The sequence below is a fragment of the Neolamprologus multifasciatus genome, chromosome 1 (genome assembly GCF_963576455.1).
Source record: "Neolamprologus multifasciatus chromosome 1, fNeoMul1.2, whole genome shotgun sequence".
In the NCBI taxonomy this organism is placed as follows: domain Eukaryota; kingdom Metazoa; phylum Chordata; class Actinopteri; order Cichliformes; family Cichlidae; genus Neolamprologus; species Neolamprologus multifasciatus.
Genome location: NC_140439.1, coordinates 27,236,241 through 27,257,096, shown reverse-complemented (window position 1 = coordinate 27,257,096; position 20,856 = coordinate 27,236,241). Strand labels below are relative to the sequence as shown.

The following is a 20,856-nucleotide window of genomic DNA, read 5'->3' as shown; positions in this document are numbered from 1 at the left end:
CCGATTACTTAAGGGACACTCTGGAAAACGCTGAAATCTGAGACATATAATGATATTTCAACACAACAGCAAAGAACATTTATCCTCATTGCATCATACTGAGGGCATGCTTATGCATGTAGACTGACTCGGACAGTAAAGTCATAAGCTAACTCTTTTCAGCAGGTGTAACTGGTGAAAAAGTTGAGAAAGACAACATGTCACATTCACACTCCAAATATCCTCCTAAATAATGTGCTTTGGCATAACTTTTATCATAGGCTGTAAAGTGGATGACCTTCCAGAAAGCCAGCGCTAAAACCTTTGACACTTCTGTGTACATTTTTTGGAAGAGATTGGCAGCTCTGATGTACCAGGTGGCAAGTCTTGTCCTGTAAGGTAAGTATGACTTAAAAGAATAGCAAAAAAAACCCCTGCTTGTTCATGCGGCTTTATTAGTATAAGCCAGGTTTTCTTGGAAAAACCTTCACACTACACAATATTATTATATAGTAGAGACTGAAACCTAACTTAAATGTGGTAAGCATGCAGTAATATGCCTTATGAAAGGCAATGGGAACAGCAAGCACATACCACACTGTTGATGATGATATACAAGTTGCTTCCTCATTCTGTGAGAAAATGTCAAGCAAGTCAACTATGCTTACCAGTGTGAGCTCAGTTTTGTCACACCCTTTGAGCGCTGTAATTTTCTGCTGTCATGTTCAAAATAATTCTGACTTACTCATGCCCAAACAATTAAGTGAAATGTGAATGCTCTCACATCAGATCTTGTTCATTTCATATTTAAACAGACAGGAAAATTATTAGACTGGAATGGCAGTTCTTCCAGCTGTGTGGCTTAAAACAATGAAATCACATCTATAATTGAAGGTTTTTGTGGTGCATTTGTACAATGACTTTGCCAAAATCTGATGTTTTTACAAGCTAAGTGACTTAATTCACAGAATTCACTGTATATGGCTGAGATTAAGACTTGTGGGGGCTAAATCATGAACAAACTCTGTAGATGTGTATTTCTAAAGTGGAGAAAGAGTGGAAAAGCTTGGTTCCTGTTCCCACAACAGATTAATATCATGAACACTGTAACTGAGCACTCAACGTGCTTTTATACAACTTGCCTCATTCACCCAATCATACAAGCACCTCATTCCTTTGCTTTTGCCTATGTAAGTCCTCTATATCTAACATTCACACACTTATGGATGCATCAGAAAGCATCCATCTGGAGAGCAACTTGGGGTTAGTATCTTGCTCAATGATATTTGGCATACAAACGGGGGCAGACGGGGCTCAAACCACCAACCTTCTGATTAGCAGGTGACCTGCCCTACTTCTTGAACAACAGCCACCCCTTAAGTACAAATGTACAGAGCAACCACTGCCATCTTCTGGCCGATAAATTAATCAAAACTATTGCTGTGTAGCTGTGGGGACAGATAAACGTAAAATACTACAACTAACACGACTAATTTGTTAATATGTGTGCCTTTAAAAATGTCTGTGAATAACTGGACGTTGAACTCTGTCACTCCCAACGTGCAAATATGACAAACATCAGGGCACGATTCCGCTTTTTTGCTGCTTAGCAAAGGAAACACGCTAGTCTTCATTTGGCAATCTACTCATCGAGAGGAAGTTGAAAGCATGACTATTGTCTGAAGTAGACTATCAGGTCAATTTTAATCTGTGATGGCTGAAAAAAGAACACTTTTATAAAAGATTAGATTAAAAAGTTTATCAGAAATGTTACAGAATGAGGCAAAAAGGTTACAAATGTTCAAATCCTTATATTAAAGCAGCCACACAGATCTCTGATGAAGTTCTCCTTGTGGTCATATAAATAAATAAATGAAAGATGCAATAACAGGAAATAACAACCACTGTGCTTTGTCTAATCATAATCCCACACTTACAGGCGGTTTGAATTTATTTATTAATTTTCTCTTTGATGGAATCAACAAAGTAATTGAAACAAACTGTATTTTACAAAACTGAGACATTATTTACATATAGAATTTTTTATTGGTTATTTTGCCCATGTCATTATGGACATTTAGTACATAACTTATAGCATTTCTATAAATATATTCACAATACAAACATGCAAAATTGGTAATTTATTAAGTTAGGCAAATGTAGCACAGATATACTTGTTATTTTTTGTCGCAATTTCATACAATTAAACATCAGTGTTTCAACATTTATTTTATTCAGAAAAAGAATACTGAGTACACACGAGTATCTACACAGACCAAACAGACATTGTTCAATTTCACTGCCCAGATGGATTGTTGTCACACATTGTCATCAACACACCTATTTGATCTTTTGATTCAGATAGCACATGAGAGGTGCTGGTCTGATTGCTGGGTCTCTTGGACACATAGGACACCTCCCTGTTTCCCTCACCTGGGGAGGTGCTCGAGATGTGGCGGAAGAGCTTCTGGATGCCCGTGTCACGGAGGGAGCTCCTGAAGGAGCGAGCTGCAAACATGTAGAGGATGGGGTTAACTGTGCTGCTGATAAAGACCATGGCTCCAGTGACAAAAACCATAGTGGTCCTCACGTTTTCCAAATGTTCTGCTACATCCTTGTAGGAGTTTTCAGTTCCCAGGATGATCAGCGAGAGGATATTTCCTATGTGATGAGGTGTCCAGCAAATGCCAAATGCAACCACGACACTGGCGATCAGGATGGTGGACTTGCGTTTGGATTTGAGAGTCATCCGAGTAATCCGGCTGCAGAGGCAGCCATAGCAGACCACAAGGATGGAGAAGGGTATTATGTAGCCAACCAGTGTCTCTAACAAGACACACACCAGCTCCTGGGTCACAGAAGTATATTCACGGTACAGGCAGCTATCCTCACCAGAATCTTTGTCGACAATCTGAGTTGGGATGACAGGTATGCTGAACAAGAGTGCTGCAGTCCACAGAACCAGCAGTACTTTATTCAGAGCTTGTTTCCTCTTCCAGTGAGCTGAAGCAAAGGGATATCGCACAGCCACAAAACGCTCCACGCTCATGAGGGTGATGAGGAAAACGCTGCTGTACATACACGTGTTGATCATGAACACCATGGCTTTGCAAGATACCACCCCAAATATCCAGGAGTGGGCCAGAGAGTAGATCCACAGAGGCAGGGTGATGAGGACAAGCAGGTCCGCAACAGCCAGGTGTAGAATAATCACCACTGTGTGAGAGCGCTTTTTAACATGTCTCAGGATGGTCCAGATCACCAGCAGGTTCCCAGGAGCTCCAGCCAGGAAGGACAAACCAAGGATCACACACGCCACCACTGTCCCACCATCAAACTCTGAAGGGGCCATTTCCTCTTGAGAAGACAGCTGGTATGTGTTGTTCATGGTGCAAGTCGATGTGCTGACTGTGGTGTCTGCATGAAAAGAAAAACAGATTACTCTAAGTCATCACTTCCCCTTTAAAGCTGTGTGGAAAGCTCAGGAAAAGAGTTTCCTAACAGGGCTTTTTAAGCAGAGATGACTCATGCATGTGCCAGAAGTCCATCACTTCAGGTTGCAGTTTAGTTTTTTTTAAAAAATGTAGAAATGTGTTTATCAAATACTTTTAAACAAACCGATATGATATTAATTTGTAAATGGATGAATAATTAATAAATGATTGACTTTGCTGTATCAAGGGAACAACTCTGCACACAAAAATTATTTTAGCTTGTGAAACTTTTCTGTTTCACCACCCCCGTGGTTCTTAGATTTTGGTTCTGCTTTGTTGCTGCATCATAGGCCAAAACAAAAGTTCACATTCAGAAACCGAAAAAAGTTCACACTCCACACCTTACTTTTTTTTTGTTAAAACCTCAACGATGAAAAGAAGATTAAAATAGAAAATGACTCGATTAAAAGTCACACAAAGCAACAAAAAGCTCTTCTTCTGTTTATTTTCCCTGACTTTTGTTTTTTTTAATGTTACTTTCACTTCATTTTTTTAAACCTAGCTGTCTTACCCACAGTTTGAGAACCACCGTCTTAGACTTAGAGAACCACTAGCACATACAAAAACTAGCAGATTATGAATTATTTCCAAAAACATTCTACCTTTGTCACTAAGGAATTGTAAAAGTAAAATTAAAATGGATTCTCTGCTGTGTATTTTTGTTTTTGTTTTGTTTCATTTGCAGGTCTTTACATGGCATGCAGCATTACTGGAAAAGGTGTTACGTAATATTTAAACAACATAGAGATTCTCATCTTTCATGTCAGTGAACCAAGAAATATTCATCAGCTTGCTAGGAAAATATGATGAAGGATGATGGCACATATATGTGGAAATATAATTGACTTACAAACATGTTCAGACACTAGACTTTTTCAAAAGACTATACATATGGTTGACAGGAATTAATGGCTTTGTTTCAGTATTTGGCAGAAATAGTGAAGAAATTGTGCATTACATTTAAGTTTGATAGAACGATACAGTAGTCACAGCAGTTAAAATGACATTTGGAGCAGTTTTCAGTAGCACTTTTTATTTTTTCAGGTAGGATAACAAACAGAACACCTTACACAATAATGGACAATATCAAATGTTTAAGAATAAAAAAAAATACTTATCACAGACATTTCTCAAAACACAAGTTCAAAGTTATGTATTTTGACTGCATTATGTGAATTAAAAAAATACATAAAAAACAATGGAGGAGTGCAACATATGGCAATAATATGAGTACATTTTCATTTAATCCTTCGTGATTAATAGTAAATGACAAGTGTCACATTTTACCATCATCACAGTCTTTCACACACAGAGTCAGATAGCACCTCTTCTTGTGTACTTGCTGCCCTCTGGTCTGTCTGCTCTTGCACTGCCAGCTCCCTCACTTTGTTTGTGTTAGTGGCTATTTCCTTAAATAGCCTCACCAGTCGGGAGTCTGGAAGAGTCCCTTGTAAGTTCTTTGCAAAGAAGGCATATAACACAGGATTTACCGAACTACTGATGAAAACCAGGGCACCAGCTATGAAGATGATAGGCTTTGATACACAGTCGTCATCAGTGTCTGGCCAGCTTAAGATACAAATCAGATCAATAATGTTGATAACGTGGTAAGGCAACCAGCACACTGTGAAAGCAATCACTACAGAATGGATGAGAACCATGGATTTCTCTTTTGAATTGAAACTCATCTTCTTGATCTGTGCAGCTACTAGACAGTAGCAGATACTTAGAACAATGAAAGGAACTATAAAGCCCAACAAGGTTTCTAGGCAAAGGATGATAATTGTGTTGGTGTCAGAGTTTAATTCCCTGGTGAAACATTGCACATTTCCATCAGTGTTTTCCAGATTCTGTGTTAAGGCAGGCACTCCTAGAAGGAAAGCAAGCAGCCACAAAAGTACAAGATATATTTTTAAATTGCTTTTTGTCTTCCAGCGCATCATCAGAAATGGATGACAAATGGCAAGAAAGCGCTCCACGCTCATAAAAGTGATCAAGAAGATGCTGCTGAACATGCACACAGTCACAGTGTACACTATGGTTTTGCACAATACCGCTCCAAACACCCAAGTGTGAGCCAGAGAGTAGATCCATAGAGGCAGGGTGATGAGAACCAGCAGGTCTGCAACAGCCAAGTGCAGAATGATCACCACAGTATGGGAGCGCTGCTTGACGTGTCTCAGGATGGTCCAGATCACCAGCACGTTCCCGGGAGCTCCAACCAGGAAGGACAAACCGAGGATCACACATGCCACTGCTGTGCTGCCATCAAACTCCTCTGAAGGAGACAACTCAACTGAGTGGTTCATGCTGCAATTTGATGTGCTCGAAGTGATTTCGGCATCAAGAGCAAAATAAGTGCTGTAAAAGCAGGATTCATTTCCTCTTATAGTTACATTGAACAGAAACTATAATTCTTGCACAACCCTGGACATGTGACAACATGTTGTACTTGTCATAATTTCCATAATTCCTTCCCTAACAGGAGGGACACCTTACAGGAAAGGGATATTATTGAGTACTTAAGAATCTTATCACACAGTCATCTACGACAACAAAAACCAGTTCTGTTTTCTTACCCCGTGGTTTTTTAGTTTTAAATTTACTTTTAGAAAAGTGTCAGTTCCACCTTAACATAGGCAGCAGATTTATCATTTTGTTGGCACTTCTTTTAAGTTAATGCTGGATGTGTGAACATCATTTTTATCTGACACACTTTAAGTGTAATTTCAAAGTGAGTTTCACAGAAAATTAACACTGATTGTTGCAGTTTGTTTGCTTTTTAGATTTTTGTTCAATCATTGGCTATAGCTAAAATATGGATGTCAAAGCAGATGTGAATAAATGAAATTCTTATCCTCTTTTAGATGATTATATTTGTATTACACTTTTACACAAGCATTACAAGTCTGCCATGTGATAGACGATTATTAAAAAAAGAGTGGCCTAATGTGTAAAAAATGAGGGGAGACTGTCAACTTTAACTTTAGTAAATCAGAAAAGATTTGTCAGCCTTCTAAGAAATGATGGCGAGTGATGAATACACATAAAGTGAACCATACAACAATCTGGGATAAGAGTATGACAACTGATTATAGCTTCATCATAGCATCTGTTAGTGGGTGGGATATATTAGATTAACTAGATTACTTGATCTCCAATGCTGTGCCCTCATAAACTGCGTTTAAACTGCCTTTAAACAATGGAAATGTTACACATCTCCCTTTCTGTATGTATGTCTTCCGAAGGCAATAATTAAAACCTGTAGATACATAATTAGAAAAATATACCCGAAGATGTCACTTATTGCTAAATTTGTAATGACAAAAACTGAGCAAATTTGATGATTAAATTTGTATCAAACTGTAGTTAGTTTAGCAGGAAATGTTAAACTCATGAACTGAAACTAATCGCACGTGTGAGGTCAAATCATTTCTCATAACAGGTTCACTGTAAACGGAAACAGGGTTTAAAGTCAGGCCATTACACAACTGAAACGTTTTTTTTGACAGTCATAGTGAAGCTAATTTCTCAAGCGGATCATAATAACAGTGTTACAGCACCTGTACTGTGCTGTATTAGTTCTACAACTGATTAGGCAATAATATCATGTTAAACCTGTCTTTCCTGGGGTGACATATGATAAATTGCCTTTTTAGATTCTGTTGTTCCGGCAAACTAACCACATGCCCTCGTTGCAGGGACTTATTTGGTTACATAATCAATAATCAGTAACCCCACTTCTTTTATCAGATTTATTTGAGGAACCTTTAACTAGTTACACAATTTATGTAAAAGAACATCTATGGTAAATTTCTGAACGATGACATTATCTAAGCGTATTTATCTGTCTTAATATAATTCAGTGGAGAAACAGTGACCTCCAGTGGACTTTGGGTGGTATTGTAAGTATCACCCAAAGTCAGAGAAACTATTTTCTTTTATCGTAACAAATAAATTCAAACACTTTAGGTATAAATATTTCCCTTTAATTGTACAACTAAAAGAAATCTCTTTTTTTTATTATAAATCTATTTTTAACAAATTTACTTTACATATGCCAAATGAAATTCCTGAAAACGTTATCATCTTATATTACCTTCAAACAACAACAAAACAGATCTAAGCATATAGCTTTAGTGCCGCAATTTCAAGGAAAACTATACTAAATATAGTTGAATATTTTTTCTTTGTGGACATTACCGATATTGCACAAAACACTTTGAAAAATGCAAGGTTAATGTGAGGTTAGTGTTTTGATATACACAACGCAGAAAACAAAGGTAAGATAAATGCTTGATTTATCTTCAATTTTGATTTTTTTATTGCAGCAACTAAAAAGCATTAAACAAAACAAGCATACAACAAATAGATTAAATATGTAGAAAGGTATACAGTTAAGTATGTGAATAAAAAATGATAAAACAAATGTCTTAATGCGGTAAGACGAATCTGAAGTCCAATAACTAACAATAAGCATACATTTAACTTTCAAATAACAACTAAAATATTTAAAAATTTCATACTAAATATATTTTTAAGAAAGAAAATAAAGAAGAAAAACAATTAAAAAATATTACTGGATATTAAGGGGCTAAGTATAACATTGTGAAATATATAAACAATGCAGTGCAATAAAGTGTCTTTAGTGTGTACACACTAAAAGCAGTTTGAAAGTACAACAAAATGGTTTAAAATGTAAAAATAATTGTACTATAAACACTAGCCTAGAGGTGAAGTCGTTTCTATTTTTGTTGTTTGCACCAAAAATACACCCAATCCCAAGAAATAACGTCTATTCTTGCGTGTTCTGGAAACTCCCACAGCTTACACACTGCTTTATTTTTCTAGAATATAATCAAAAGATTAAAACAAAAATATATATAAAAACATTTTTTCGTAATCATGGGGAACGAGTTATTAGTTAAATTAAGCCGCTCAATGAAAATATTTATTTTGTAATGACCGTGACTTTAAAGTTGTCGTGATGACGCTATTACGCTGCGCAGACGGGAAGCCTTTCCTTCAGCTTTCAGCCAGCTGTCTGCTCGGTGAAATAAACATGACGATGTTGTCAAGTATCGTGTTCCCAGTGCCACAAGACTAAAAGTTCAACGCTGACTGCAACAGGGAAAGCCGGATATTGTGTCTATTTAAATCTGTGACAAACTGTAAGTGACCATTTAATACAAGTCTAGCGTTTGATGGTTGTTAACGGTGGCTAGCATTAGCTAACCCCTAGGCTAAGTGTTAGGTAACATTAGCCAGATAAGTAACTAATGTTATGTGAGTGAACTCCCGTTTGTTCCGTAAAGGTGTTGCTCGTTGATGACGATAAGCCATTTTTACTTACTTTGACTAATTTAATTAATATTCCACTTAAATAAACACGGTAGTAATTATTGCTAAAAGGAAGTTAGCACTGCTTGGCGGCTGAGTGTGGGTTAGCCAAAAAGCCAAAATGTTTAGTAAACGTATATTATTTTTTTTTGGGGGGGGGGGAAACTAACGTTTTAAAAATTAGAAAGAGACATTTGCACTTTGTGTGTCCAAGTTGTTAAAACACAAAATTCGTGCGTTGCCGAAATGGCTGCCATTGCATCCTGTCTTTGCTCTATTTGCGTAATATTTACTCTTTGTTCCGTAAAGTTGGCCTAACGTCCCTACTGCCTTCACAGGTTGTTGGACTGACACCATTTTAACAAGCTGAGAGGTTGACTCGTAGCTTGCGATTGCAATGCCTCTGCTGTTTTTGGAGAGGTTTCCTTGGCCCAGCCTGCAGACCTACACAGCACTGAGTGTGGCTTTGCTTGCTGGTAGCATCTTCAGTGCCTACACCACAGTAACTGACCCGGGATTTGGGGCCTTGGAAACGGATGAGGCACAGCCTTCCACCGAGGTGGAGCGTGAACTTCTAAAGAATGATATTAGTAACACAGAACTGGCAACAACTGTCCTGTGGTATCTTGTCACAGACAGTCTCTTTGTGTGGGTGAGTCATTTTAGTGCAATGTGTGACGTGATGGTGATTATGAAGTTCATACAAAAACTAATGGTGACCTTATTATCTGCACACCTACAGGTGTTAGTGAACACATTCTGCTGCTCTTTGATGTTAATTGCCAAAATGATTCAGTACGTGGTGTTCGGCCCACTCAGAGTCAGTGAGAAGCAGGTAAGTCTATGTTGTTACAGCTGTTTTTACTTCTTTCAAACAAGAAGCAAATGGTCACTCATCTCATTTCATGTCTCCTCTTTTGTTTTTTATGGTTCATCAGCACCTGAAAGATAAATTCTGGAACTTCATTTTCTACAAGTTCATCTTCATTTTTGGTGTACTGAACGTCCAGACAGTGGAGGAGGTGGTCATGTGGTGTCTGTGGTTCTCTGCACTCGTTTTTCTCCACCTAATGGTTCAGCTCTGTAAGGATCGCTTTGAATATGTAAGTATATAAAAGTATATTTAAAATAAATAAAATCTAAGCATCACTTTAGACAAATATGACTAGACTCACGTTGCATTTATTGTCTGTGGTTCTTTCTGTTTTATGCCATTTGACTCCTTGAGCCAAGCTGTTTCCAAAAGTTTGTTTGTTTTTTCAATGGATTATAACTAAACCTTCTGTAACCTAGCGGGGATCGATTTTGGGCACTTGAGGAGACTTAAACCAGTGTAAAAGAAAAGGGTGCCCTGGATCATTAAAAATGCAAGTTTCCTCTTTATATGGGGTGCAGCATAATAATAGTATTATCTTAATTGTGGTGTTCCTTTTTCATATTTGTTGGAAGCCAGACTTGAGAACAGCTAGATTTGTGGGAATCAAGGGCTGAAAAATAAAGCAAATGTACTTAAGCCACTGAGAAAGTCAGTGATTATCTGATCACAGTTAGAGTAAACTACATTAGCTAACAATGTTGTAGTTGTGTAGATTTCATAGCAAAAAGAAATGAGCAATATGTTTATTGGATATAGGATTAAATATAGGATTTAAGAATTTTTTCCCATTATGTATATGCAGCCTAAAAGCCTCTGAAGTACACGTGTCATTTCAGTGGCTTATCGGAGAGTAGTGCATCACTCAGAGTAATTATGGGTGATATACCTTACTTGTTCTTTACCAGATATCTGCACAGCTCTTTGAACTCTTGCTTGTTACGAAAGGAGTCACATGTTACTTAAGAAATATCAGTTAGAAACAGTATATCAATGTCCTTACCATAATACCCTCCTATTTGGATCATAGAAAATGGTCAGTGTGGCGTTAGGCAAGCTCGTGGATCATGAGCTTAATTGCAAAAGTGTACATATACAGGAGATTTTTTATTTCTGTGCTTTAAAGGAACACAGTTTTTTTTTTTTCCCCTCATTTTGTGTGTGTGTGTGTGTGTGTGTGTGTGTGTGTGGTGTTTTTTTTTTTTTTTTTTTTTTTTTTTTTTTTTTTTAATAAAGATTTAGATTTTCTATATTAGATATTAATTCTGCACTTGAACATGGGTACTGGTGCCAGTCTGTTATTTTATGTGTTACAGGGGTATGCTTTCTGTATTGTGTAATTCAGTTAGTATGTATGTAATAAATAGAAATCTGCCACAGCTTAGATTTGCCACAGCAAAGCTTGGCAAATCTAATTCTCCTCCTACCTAACTGTTTCTGAGTATTAAACACTAAGCCAGATTTATCCACCTGAGCAATACTTCTGTACACTTTCTATAAATACTTATTTAAAAAGTGTGCTTTCCCTCAGTAGACACAGTGTAACTGTACTCTTTTCAGCTTGGGATCTATTAATAGCTTTTTATACTGGGATGTTGACTGTGACTACTGTTTCAGTTACTACGCTAACATCTCTCTATCAGACTGTGTTCTGTATGGTGGGGAAAACAAAATGTCACATTTAAATACCTTCTTATAAGTGCTGACATTTAAAACAAGGTTTAAGTTGTTTTGAATGTCAGTTAGACATTCAGAGTTAGACGCAATGTAATGCTGGCTGCCTTAGTATACTAGAAGGTTATTTCAACCTGCCATATTGTAAACATTTCGTTTTGATGTGATTGTGTTCCTCTTGTTGTTTTTGTTTCCGTCTTTCAACTTTAACTGTAAATTTAGTTGGAGGTAGTCCATTATTTGCCCAGCTGTTTCCCCTTTCTGTCTTCCTGTCACTGTGGTTTCTTGCTTTGGGGTGAAGATAAGAAATGCAGGTTGTAGTGCTGAAGCTTGGAAGCTTGGAAACCTTGTGGTCTTTGTGGTACCGAGCAGCTGGTTTTTATATTTTTCACCTTAGTTGTAATCTATAATAATCTGCAATTTTTTTGTTATTTACACTTTGCTAGAAGTTTAGTTGTGCTAGTGCTTAGATATTTAGTGGTTGTGTGAGAGGCGTTTTTATTGATAGAAAAGGGTTGTGTAATATTTAGAAGAGTACATGCAGGATTTTCTCTCAGTATGTCACAGTAAAAATTGAGTGTCTTACTGAGCCTCTTAAAACTCTTGTCTGTAGTCATTGGCGAAAAACATGAACTCTCTTTCAACAGCATGTTTCATGAGCATCTAAGGGAAATTTTCCACTGTTTGACAAATCATTGTTATACTTCCTTTGTCTACGGATGTCCACTAAATTAATTTATAGCTGGGTCTTTTTGGTAACAAAGTTTCACAAAAAAGTATTGCGGTGGGATTCAAAGGCCATCCTGAGGAAATGATCTTTAACCTGCATAAACACTGAAAAGAAATCTTAGGACATAAGAAGAAAAAATTAAGAAGCACAGCATACTCATTTACCTTTGTTCCCCCACACAGCTGTCTTTCTCCCCATCCACACCTATGAACAGCCATGTGCGTGTGCTTTGTCTGCTGGTCTCCCTGCTTCTGGACTGTTGTGGCCTGGCTGTGGTCTGCGGCCTCTTGGGAGCTTCTCATGGCATGCACACGCTCTCCTTCATGGCAGCAGAGGTGAGAACTTGGAGCCAAGCTGTTGGAAAGTTTTGGCCACACTTTGCACATATGATTATGGATTTTTTAAAATGTCATTTAAGCTTTTGTTTAGGTGCAGGTATTTATTTATACACATTTGCTAACTACACTTCTCAGCATGCATTTGCTTTGTATTCTTGTTCAACCCAGGATCGTTTGAGAATAATTTGAGCAGTTATCAAAAGTGAAAAATACCTTAATTTTCATGTAATTACTTAGTAAAATAGGTGCTCATGCTTTGTAGATGATATCCCCCCAGAGGACAAAATTGGTTTTACATTTTTCAGTATCAATGCAGTTCTTCAGTGTTTTCAGTTTGCAGCTGCACTTTTGTGAATGGAAAGAAAATAATCTTATTTGCTGTAAAAGCTGTCAACAATGTTGAATAAATAAGAGTTTGTGAGTAAACAAAACCACCAAGTTTAGTGTAAATGAGAGTTTAAACTATCTCTTTTAGACTGTAATGTCTGTGTAGAAAGCAGAGCACAACAGTTGCATCATTTTCACATTTACTTTTTTCCTCAGTGTCTGCTGGTGACTGTGCGCACTGGACATGTCATCATGCGGTAAGTCTCTGTGCAGCCTCATAGACACACTGCAGCATGGATGACAGCCTGTGCAAATTTGGAATCGGGGATAATCTTAGCACATAAAACTGTTTGTTTTCCTCTGATTCCATTAGCTCTATTATGAAAGGCTTCTTTGTCTTTGAGAGGGTTCCTAATATTGAACTACCACCAACTCTGATGGGCCAAGGTCCTGGATCAGTACTGGATACAGTACTGACTCCCTTGGCTGGTAACAGCTGTCTGTTGCAGTACAGTTGTTTGGTGCATGGAAAAATAATGTTTATGGTGACTTCCCTTTAAAGATGTTTCTTTATACCTTTGCAAGTTTTGTTTTTGAGCTTTTGATTACTTTCACTCACTTAACTAAATACATCTTATGATGAAATCAGAACCGTATCATATCTCTTCTTTCTTTGTTACTCAAAACAGTTCTGTCTCAACCTTGAATTTCAGTCTTTTTGGTATTATTGTACCACATACAGTATATTGTTGCACATTTAATTTATTGCAGTATTTTGCCTCCACCGATCTTCTAAAAGTCACCAGCATTTCATGAACTGAAAGAGCTGTGTCTTACTCTTCCAGATACTCAATTCATCTCTGGGATTTGAACCATCCAGGGACTTGGGAGAGTAAGGGGACATATGTCTACTACACAGACTTCATAATGGAGCTGGCCATGCTGTTTCTTGACCTAATGCACCATATCCATATGCTGGTAAGATGCAGTATGACTGAGTGTATGGCTGTCATGTTCTGAACAGTTCCTGTCCCAGTGTGACTTTCTGATCCACTAATCTTTCACCTTTGTGTGCACATTTCACTTATTAGCTTTTCGGGAATATCTGGCTGTCCATGGCAAGCTTGGTTATCTTCATGCAGCTGCGATATCTCTTCCATGAGGTGCAGCGCCGTGTGCGCCGACATAAGAACTACCTGCGTGTCATTAATAACATGGAGACAAGGTTGTCTTGCCTCCTTATACTTGATTCTTGTGTGTGTGTGTGTTTGTTTGTTTTTTTCAGTCTTTTGCTAATCATTACTTGTTTACTTAATAGTTGTATATACTATGAACTCTGTGCAGATTTGCTGTTGCTACTGCTGAGGAGCTGGCAGCCAATGATGATGATTGTGCCATCTGCTGGGATGCCATGCTTACAGCACGCAAACTGCCCTGCGGTCATCTCTTCCACAAGTAAATAATTTTACTTTTACTGCTTATAGTTGGGATTATCTGCCTCTGCTTTGAGGTGCTATAACCTAAAAAATAGTACTTGTCAGTATGTCACAGTTGAGTTGAAATTTCACTTGAGAGATTTCAGGCTTAAGTTGCTTTACTTTCTAATGTCTGGAAAATTATTAGGGATATTGTTATGGTTTTGGATTTAGAAAACAATAAAAAAAAAAACAACAACTATGCTATGGCTCAGGCAAACCTCTACAGAATATACTTTTTATACTTAAAGGGGCATTTTTGGAGTTGTGTTATTTTATCAAACATGAAGTTATGCAATGCTTTTTGTTGTCCAGCACATGAAGTAAAATTGAATTTGACATCCTTGTCCTGAGAAAACATTTGTGTTATGTAGCTAAATAACAATGGCTAAAAGAGAGCCAAGGAGAATATCGGCATCCTGGATTTAGCAGGATTTAAAGGCTGAAGCTTCCGTTAGGGTAGTTCCCAAAATCCTTAAAATATTTACATAGAGAAGTGTAAACTAGACTGCACAGCAGTTCTTAGCTTTTGTAGTAGAGTTTGCTTGTTTGTTTATTGCTGTGAGCTCTCTGATATACATTCTTAGCTTCAGTAAGATGCCCTGCATAGAGCCTAGCTGTAGAAAATTTGTCCTGACCCCCTAAGATACATGTCAAGTTATAAGACTGGGGACTTACTTAGGGTATGTATATGTGTTTCTTCAGCTCTTGTTTGCGCTCATGGCTTGAGCAGGACACGTCGTGTCCCACATGTCGGAAATCCCTTAATATTAATGGGGATGGGGGCCAAGCAAGAAGCCCGCAGCAGGGTGGGGGTTTGGAGGACAACATTGGCCCAGTTGGAGCCCCCCCAGACGCCAGACCACATATCAACCAACACAATCACTTCTTCCACTTTGATGGTAAGGGTGCTGGACACGTGACCTAAAACTGATGGGCTCTGTTTCACAGCTAAAATTAAAAATCCATGCATTTGTCTTACAGGATCTCGTATCGCCAGCTGGCTGCCTAGTTTCTCAGTAGAAGTAATGCATACTACTAACATCTTGGGCATTGCTCAAGCAAATAACTCCCAGCTTATGGCTATGGTGAGTTCAAGTTTACCGTCTAATGAAATTTGTCTTTAAGAGAAAGGATACACAGACTGCAAGTTGAGGCTAATATTTAAACTTGTAAGATCTTTGTAGACAGTTGATGACCTTAACACTTTTGTTACGTTCTCCTAAAAGATCCAGGGGATGTGGGCAAAGTAACAAAAGGTTTCCGGGTTGAAAAAAGGAGACGGGAAAGCAGCATTGTTAAATTAAAGGGTTTCATTAATGTTTCTATTAGTAATTAAACTAACAGAGAGGGACAGATGCTGAAATTAGTCTTTTAAAGAAGGAAAGCAACAAAACCCAGGAGTTGATCACCAAACTGAGAAGTTAAAAAAGAAAAGGGATCTCCACCTTTCTCTCACCTCATCGTACTCTTAATTGTCATTAGTCAGCTGTACAAAAAGGGTGGCACCTAAGGCAGGAGAGATGCCAGGACACACCCACACGAGGTCAATTTCACATGAGGCCCTGCTAGGGCTATAACAACTTTATTTACATAAAATCACTGCTGCCTTCTTATTATTGCAGCCTTCACTCCATGTCTTAGTCAGTGTCTATGACTTCAAATATTGCTTGGGCTTAAAAACAACTAAATTTAATGTAACATATACTGTAACTTATACCAGTGTTCTCCATCTCACTCTGCTTTTTATGTACTTGTGCTGATCAGGCCCATCAGATTCAAGAGATGTTTCCTCAGGTGCCCTCCTACCTGGTACTGCAAGACTTACAGTTAACCCGCTCTGTGGAAGTTACTACTGACAACATCCTGGAGGGACGTATCCAGGTGCCTTTCCCTACACAGGTCAGTCAACTTGGGGTTAAATGTTAAGTGCAGTTTTTATTTATCATTGGATTTCTGCAGACATGCCTTGCTCTTAGTTTTCCTTGTTAGTTTGTTTTGTGTGTTTCTTAAAGTTAATAACTCAAAATTATGTTTGTCATCCTCTCTTAGGCCATAGAGCGAGCCCCTTTACAGGTTAATCCTGCACCAGATGAGCAGCCTGGGCCCAGTGGAGCAGCTGAGCAGGGTGAATCTGACAACTTGGAGGTTAGAGGAGGCCGCTTCTCTAAGTCTGCAGAGGAGAGGCAGAAGATGTTAAAGCAGAGGAAAGAAGAGATGCTTCAGCAAGCACGCAGGTTGTTCCTCTACAAATTGGAGTTTTCCACATTTTATATTCAAAATGTTTTTGTGAATGTGTTTGACTATATTTAGTCTTTAACTCAAGTTCTTATAATTTAATTAACTGTGTTCCAGGTTAGGCAGTCAGACTGTTCATCTTTACACTTGTATGTAACACATTCAAGCTGTCACACCCAGCTTGAATACACATAGATACACATTTTTAAACAGACTGCTCATGTTTCTTCCCTCACATACAAAACACTTGTTTTACATTTTGATCAGTTTTCTCCACCATTTATTAGAACAGCCTCTCAATCTCTCTTCTGGATGGGTATAAAGGATCTCTTCTGCAGTATCAAGTGTATAACCGATTATTTCAGAGCTTATCTATACTGCTGTCTATGTCATTTTACTTCTGTGCCTGTTCAATACTGGGTCTTGAGATGAGTTTATATCTCTCTTTCAACCAAGATGGAATAAATTGGATGTTAAAATGTCACTTTCTAAGTCTAAATTTAGAAAAATTTAAGTTTCCTTTCCTACAGCTTGGCTGCTTTGCCGTTGTGGTGACAGTCAGTTCATTCAACTGCTTCTCCAGACAGGCTCTTAAACCACTGTTTTGTGCTGCAGCTGTCGATTGTTTGCTGGCCGTCTAATCACAGGTGTATTTTTATGGTGTCTTTAATAGGGCTGCTACAAACGATTATTTTGATAGTCGACTAGTCACCGATTATTTTTGCGATTAGTCAACTAATCAGATCATGCATCCGTTGGACGTAAAACGTACAGCTTATTGCACCAGCAGCATCTGCTCTTATATAACTATCATTAGCTTACAGCTTTAAGTGTTTAAGGTATGTGCTAACTAAAAATAAAAACAAGATGATAGTTTATTAAATTTTAATGAAATTTGCAGATTGTTTCGGTGGAGTTTAATAAACTCAGCCGTCTGCTCCTTGCTCTCTAAAATATAACAGGACACTGGAGTATATTCAAGAGCATCTCACACGTCATACATCAGTTGCCTGCTTGACGTTTATTCAGCTGTGTAAAAACTATAACTTTAATCTCAGCCAAACAGATTTACTCAGGAACAAATAAAATACTGAAAAAAGCCAAACAATAACATTTTTAAGTTATCTAAGTGACTTATATATCATGTTTAACCTGAGTAGCGAAAGAAGGCGGTGGGTTTGAAAACGATTTGCCGGGAGTCCGGTGTTCTCACCGGCTCTAGTGAGCCTTGAACCCCGGCTAGCTATCGAGCTAGTGGGTAACAGATGTCTCCGAAAACATCAGCGCGCTTTTGAAAATATGTGGTGTCTTGATAAACCAAGCAGATATTTGAAATTTACACAGCTACATTCTCACCTGAAAATATGTTAAACGTTTATTTTGTGACCCAGAAAGAATAATAAGAGTAATATTAAAACTAACTAGCTGCCGCCATTGTTGGAAACTGAGTAGGGCTGCGCTATGAATTCTGGGATAGATTGGGCCATGAAGTATACACCAGACCCATCCTTCAAATCTGGGGAAATGAAGGGCGCGTTTGTCGGCCGCATTTGTCGGAGTCTTCGAATTTGGACAATCTTTGTCGTGTCGCTGTAACGTAATCGGCCTACAAAGCAGACCAAGGGATACAATTACAAGCTGCAGTCCAAGTCAAGTTGTGGGGCAATAAAGTCACTGAAAACACTATATCCAGATAAACAGAATTGACTTTCTGGCACTGGAAATGTAGTATTGACTTATTTCTGTGTTTTAAAAAAAACAAACAAAAAAAACCCTAAGATCTCATATATTTGCAGTTGTGGACCTTACCATTTGTGGTAAATTATTATTTATTTTTTTTAAAGTATCTAATTCTAGGAGAAACATTGTGATAACTAATAGTAAGGATTACTGGTTCTGTTTCCTCCCTGTTCTTTTGGGTTTTCAGTTCTTGTTGTTATTATAGCCTTACATGGTTTCTGAATCCCTGTAGGAAATATCTGAACAAAAATTCGGAGGATCAGGATGAAGATTTGCCTGGACTGGAGGAGGATGATGGCCCAGAATTGGACTCAACTGTGCTGAGACGTAGAACCATGGCAGCAGCTGCAGAGAGACGTCTACAAAACCTACAGGACCCTGCGCCCTGATTCTGGCTTCAGCAGAAGGGTGTAGTACATTGTTACCCTAAGAGGCACTGACAAGAGCTATTTCAACTTTCCCCCATTTGGTGTAGTCAATGGTCATCACCTATAAAACAAAACACACAAAAAAATAAAAAACCATTGCAGACATGGCCTTGGAGCGGTTTTGAGGCTGCCTAAAAGGGTGAGACTATTGTAAATAGCCTCTGTATCACTGAATTCAGCCTAGTATTTGGAATATGATCTATATATTGATTGGTGCAAGGTTGCATTGCCCTCTATACATGTGCCACACAATGCAACCACCAGCTTCAATAGACAGTCAGCAGCTGTCATGATTCAGACTGGCTGTCAAAAAACGAGCATGCTTTGCGTTCAGAAGACTATTACAAGAAGATGTTTATGAGAAGGGTTTGAAGGTGTCATTGGTAGATAAAGCTGTTATATGGGTCTTGGTTTTCCTTTCACATATTAAGCCCATGGCAGAAAATTCTGTATTCCGGATGGAGGAACTCATCTGATGTGTCTGTGTGTTATTTTATGAGTTTCAACTGTGAATTAAGTGTAGGCAAAATAACATTCTTATTTCTTACATAGGCGCAAGAGAATGTCACTTTAGTATTGTTCAGCCTTTCTGTCAAATATGAATGTTTCTATCAGAAAGAAATGCTGCAAACAAAGTTGTTTATTTTTTTTTCTTCTTTTTCAACCCTCATGGGTTGTTTTCTATTTAGTGTGTAATATCACCTGTTGCAAACAGTTTGCATTTTGTTATTTAACAAGATGGGGAAATGGGCCTGTAAATCTTTTTTCCAAAACCGGTCCCTTTGCGATGCATATGCAGAAAATAGGGATGTATTACATTATGATCAATGAGTGTTACATGTGGTGTCTTTCCTAAAGGAACCTCTGCGCGGTAAAAATATCTCTTATTCTGTTGATTAATGGGTGTGTCGGTCATCTTTATCTGTTGAGAAAGGCAGAAATTGTCAAGTCTGCAACAGATGGAGTTTCTGTGGTGCATTTTAACTTGCTTGTTTTGCCACCAATTCAAGAGGCTTCATCAGTTTTATCAGTGAACCCTTTCTTCTTTTGCTAGAAATAGTGGTGCCTCTTGCATATGTAGCAAAACCAATGAAATTCTTAGCAAATAACTGGTTTTCTCCTTGTTTAAATATTCTGCGACCTGATTGACTGAGAATCTTCATGAATAAACTTTTCGGGTTTTATATTTGATTGGCCTTTGTCTACTTACATTGAATACTAGTTAAATGACACCAGCGGGGGAACATAATCACCTGCTGGTTTAAAAAAAATAAAATAAACAAAAATAAAAAAATTGAAAATGTACAACTGTGCAAACTGAACGTAGCCCTAGAAGCGTTTTGGGTATTGGTATATTTCACTGAATCTGTAGCTGGTTGATGCATATCGACAGATGTAATGATGAAGTGTGTTTGAATTCTATCATTACAGTGCAAAAAGGCAGTTTGGGGTGAGATATGCATGAATCTATAAAAGTGATTATGTTTTCTTCAACTTTATCCCAAAGAACAGCCCACAAACTTCCACTAAAGCTGAAGTGTTGTTATCTTTGTGTGCTCATTTTATTGCTCAGACTTTTTTTTTTTTGAGTGTTGTAAGAAGATACAGCATAGGATTTTAGTTTAAAGATTTTAATTAGTCAACATGTTAAAAAAACAAAACAACGACAACAAAAAAAAAAAAACAACCTAAAACTGGACAGTTTGGTTTTCATTTTTTTTTTCATTCAGTTACTTAGCAACTTTTAAAATCCATGATATTTTCCTATGGCATGGATTACCTTTCATAATCATTAACTATGAAATCAGAATTTAAATATTTTTTTGGACTGAGCTTTCTGGTATTTTTGTGCCTGAATCAAGATGGTTCAGTTATGGATAATTTCTGTAAATCTAGTTTTTGTAAAATATGTTAATATAAAAGACTCAATAAACAGCTTCTACAGCTTTTTAACAAATGATGGCTTGTATCCTTTGTTTACTGGGTTTTCTTTTTCTTCTGTTTATTGAGACAACATGGATTTCTGGCTTTACTTTGCAGATGTAAACCTCCAGTCCTTTCAATTCCCATGTTCAACAAGTGAAGTTGAGATTGTTAAATAGAGAAACGTTTTCCTTAATTGGTCTGTTTTGCTATCAGTGGAAGTGGTACAGTGGTTGTAAAAAGTGGGTTGAATAATAAGGACTACCTCCAGAATGATCAGCTTCACCTCAAATCAA

General features: G+C 37.7%; 3 protein-coding genes across 3 annotated transcripts; 1 reads left to right on the top strand and 2 right to left on the bottom strand.

Moving 5' to 3' along the window:
- Positions 1 to 359: 359 nt before the first annotated feature.
- LOC146525891 (leukotriene B4 receptor 1) lies at positions 360 to 3,460 on the bottom strand. Its single transcript, XM_085164243.1, has one exon. It carries the CDS (start codon positions 3,365 to 3,367, stop codon positions 2,276 to 2,278), a length of 1,092 nt encoding a protein of 363 aa, XP_085020369.1. The 5' UTR covers positions 3,368 to 3,460; the 3' UTR covers positions 360 to 2,275.
- Positions 3,461 to 3,515: 55 nt separating this feature from the next.
- Positions 3,516 to 5,942, bottom strand: LOC146525890 (leukotriene B4 receptor 1-like). Its single transcript, XM_085164256.1, has one exon. The coding sequence runs from the start codon at positions 5,780 to 5,782 to the stop codon at positions 4,766 to 4,768; it is 1,017 nt and encodes a 338-aa protein (XP_085020382.1). The 5' UTR covers positions 5,783 to 5,942; the 3' UTR covers positions 3,516 to 4,765.
- Positions 5,943 to 8,461: 2,519 nt separating this feature from the next.
- LOC146525889 (E3 ubiquitin-protein ligase AMFR-like) lies at positions 8,462 to 20,298 on the top strand. Its single transcript, XM_085164221.1, has 14 exons — positions 8,462 to 8,644; positions 9,152 to 9,465; positions 9,556 to 9,648; positions 9,752 to 9,916; positions 12,274 to 12,426; positions 12,973 to 13,013; positions 13,602 to 13,734; positions 13,848 to 13,981; positions 14,101 to 14,211; positions 14,937 to 15,133; positions 15,216 to 15,319; positions 15,999 to 16,133; positions 16,284 to 16,468; positions 18,442 to 20,298. The coding sequence occupies exons 2-14, from the start codon at positions 9,211 to 9,213 to the stop codon at positions 18,596 to 18,598; spliced, it is 1,863 nt and encodes a 620-aa protein (XP_085020347.1). The 5' UTR covers positions 8,462 to 8,644; positions 9,152 to 9,210; the 3' UTR covers positions 18,599 to 20,298.
- The last annotated feature ends 558 nt before the right edge of the window (positions 20,299 to 20,856 follow it).

Coding starts and splice junctions, on each gene's coding strand:
- LOC146525891 (XM_085164243.1), bottom strand. CDS start 3,367: ATGAACAACACATACCAGCTGTCTTCTCAAGAGGAAATGGCCCCTTCA.
- LOC146525890 (XM_085164256.1), bottom strand. CDS start 5,782: ATGAACCACTCAGTTGAGTTGTCTCCTTCAGAGGAGTTTGATGGCAGC.
- LOC146525889 (XM_085164221.1), top strand. CDS start 9,211: ATGCCTCTGCTGTTTTTGGAGAGGTTTCCTTGGCCCAGCCTGCAGACC. Junction 13,735..13,847: donor TGCACCATATCCATATGCTG/GTAAGATGCAGT, acceptor TTCACTTATTAG/CTTTTCGGGAATATCTGGCT. Junction 13,982..14,100: donor ATTAATAACATGGAGACAAG/GTTGTCTTGCCT, acceptor AACTCTGTGCAG/ATTTGCTGTTGCTACTGCTG.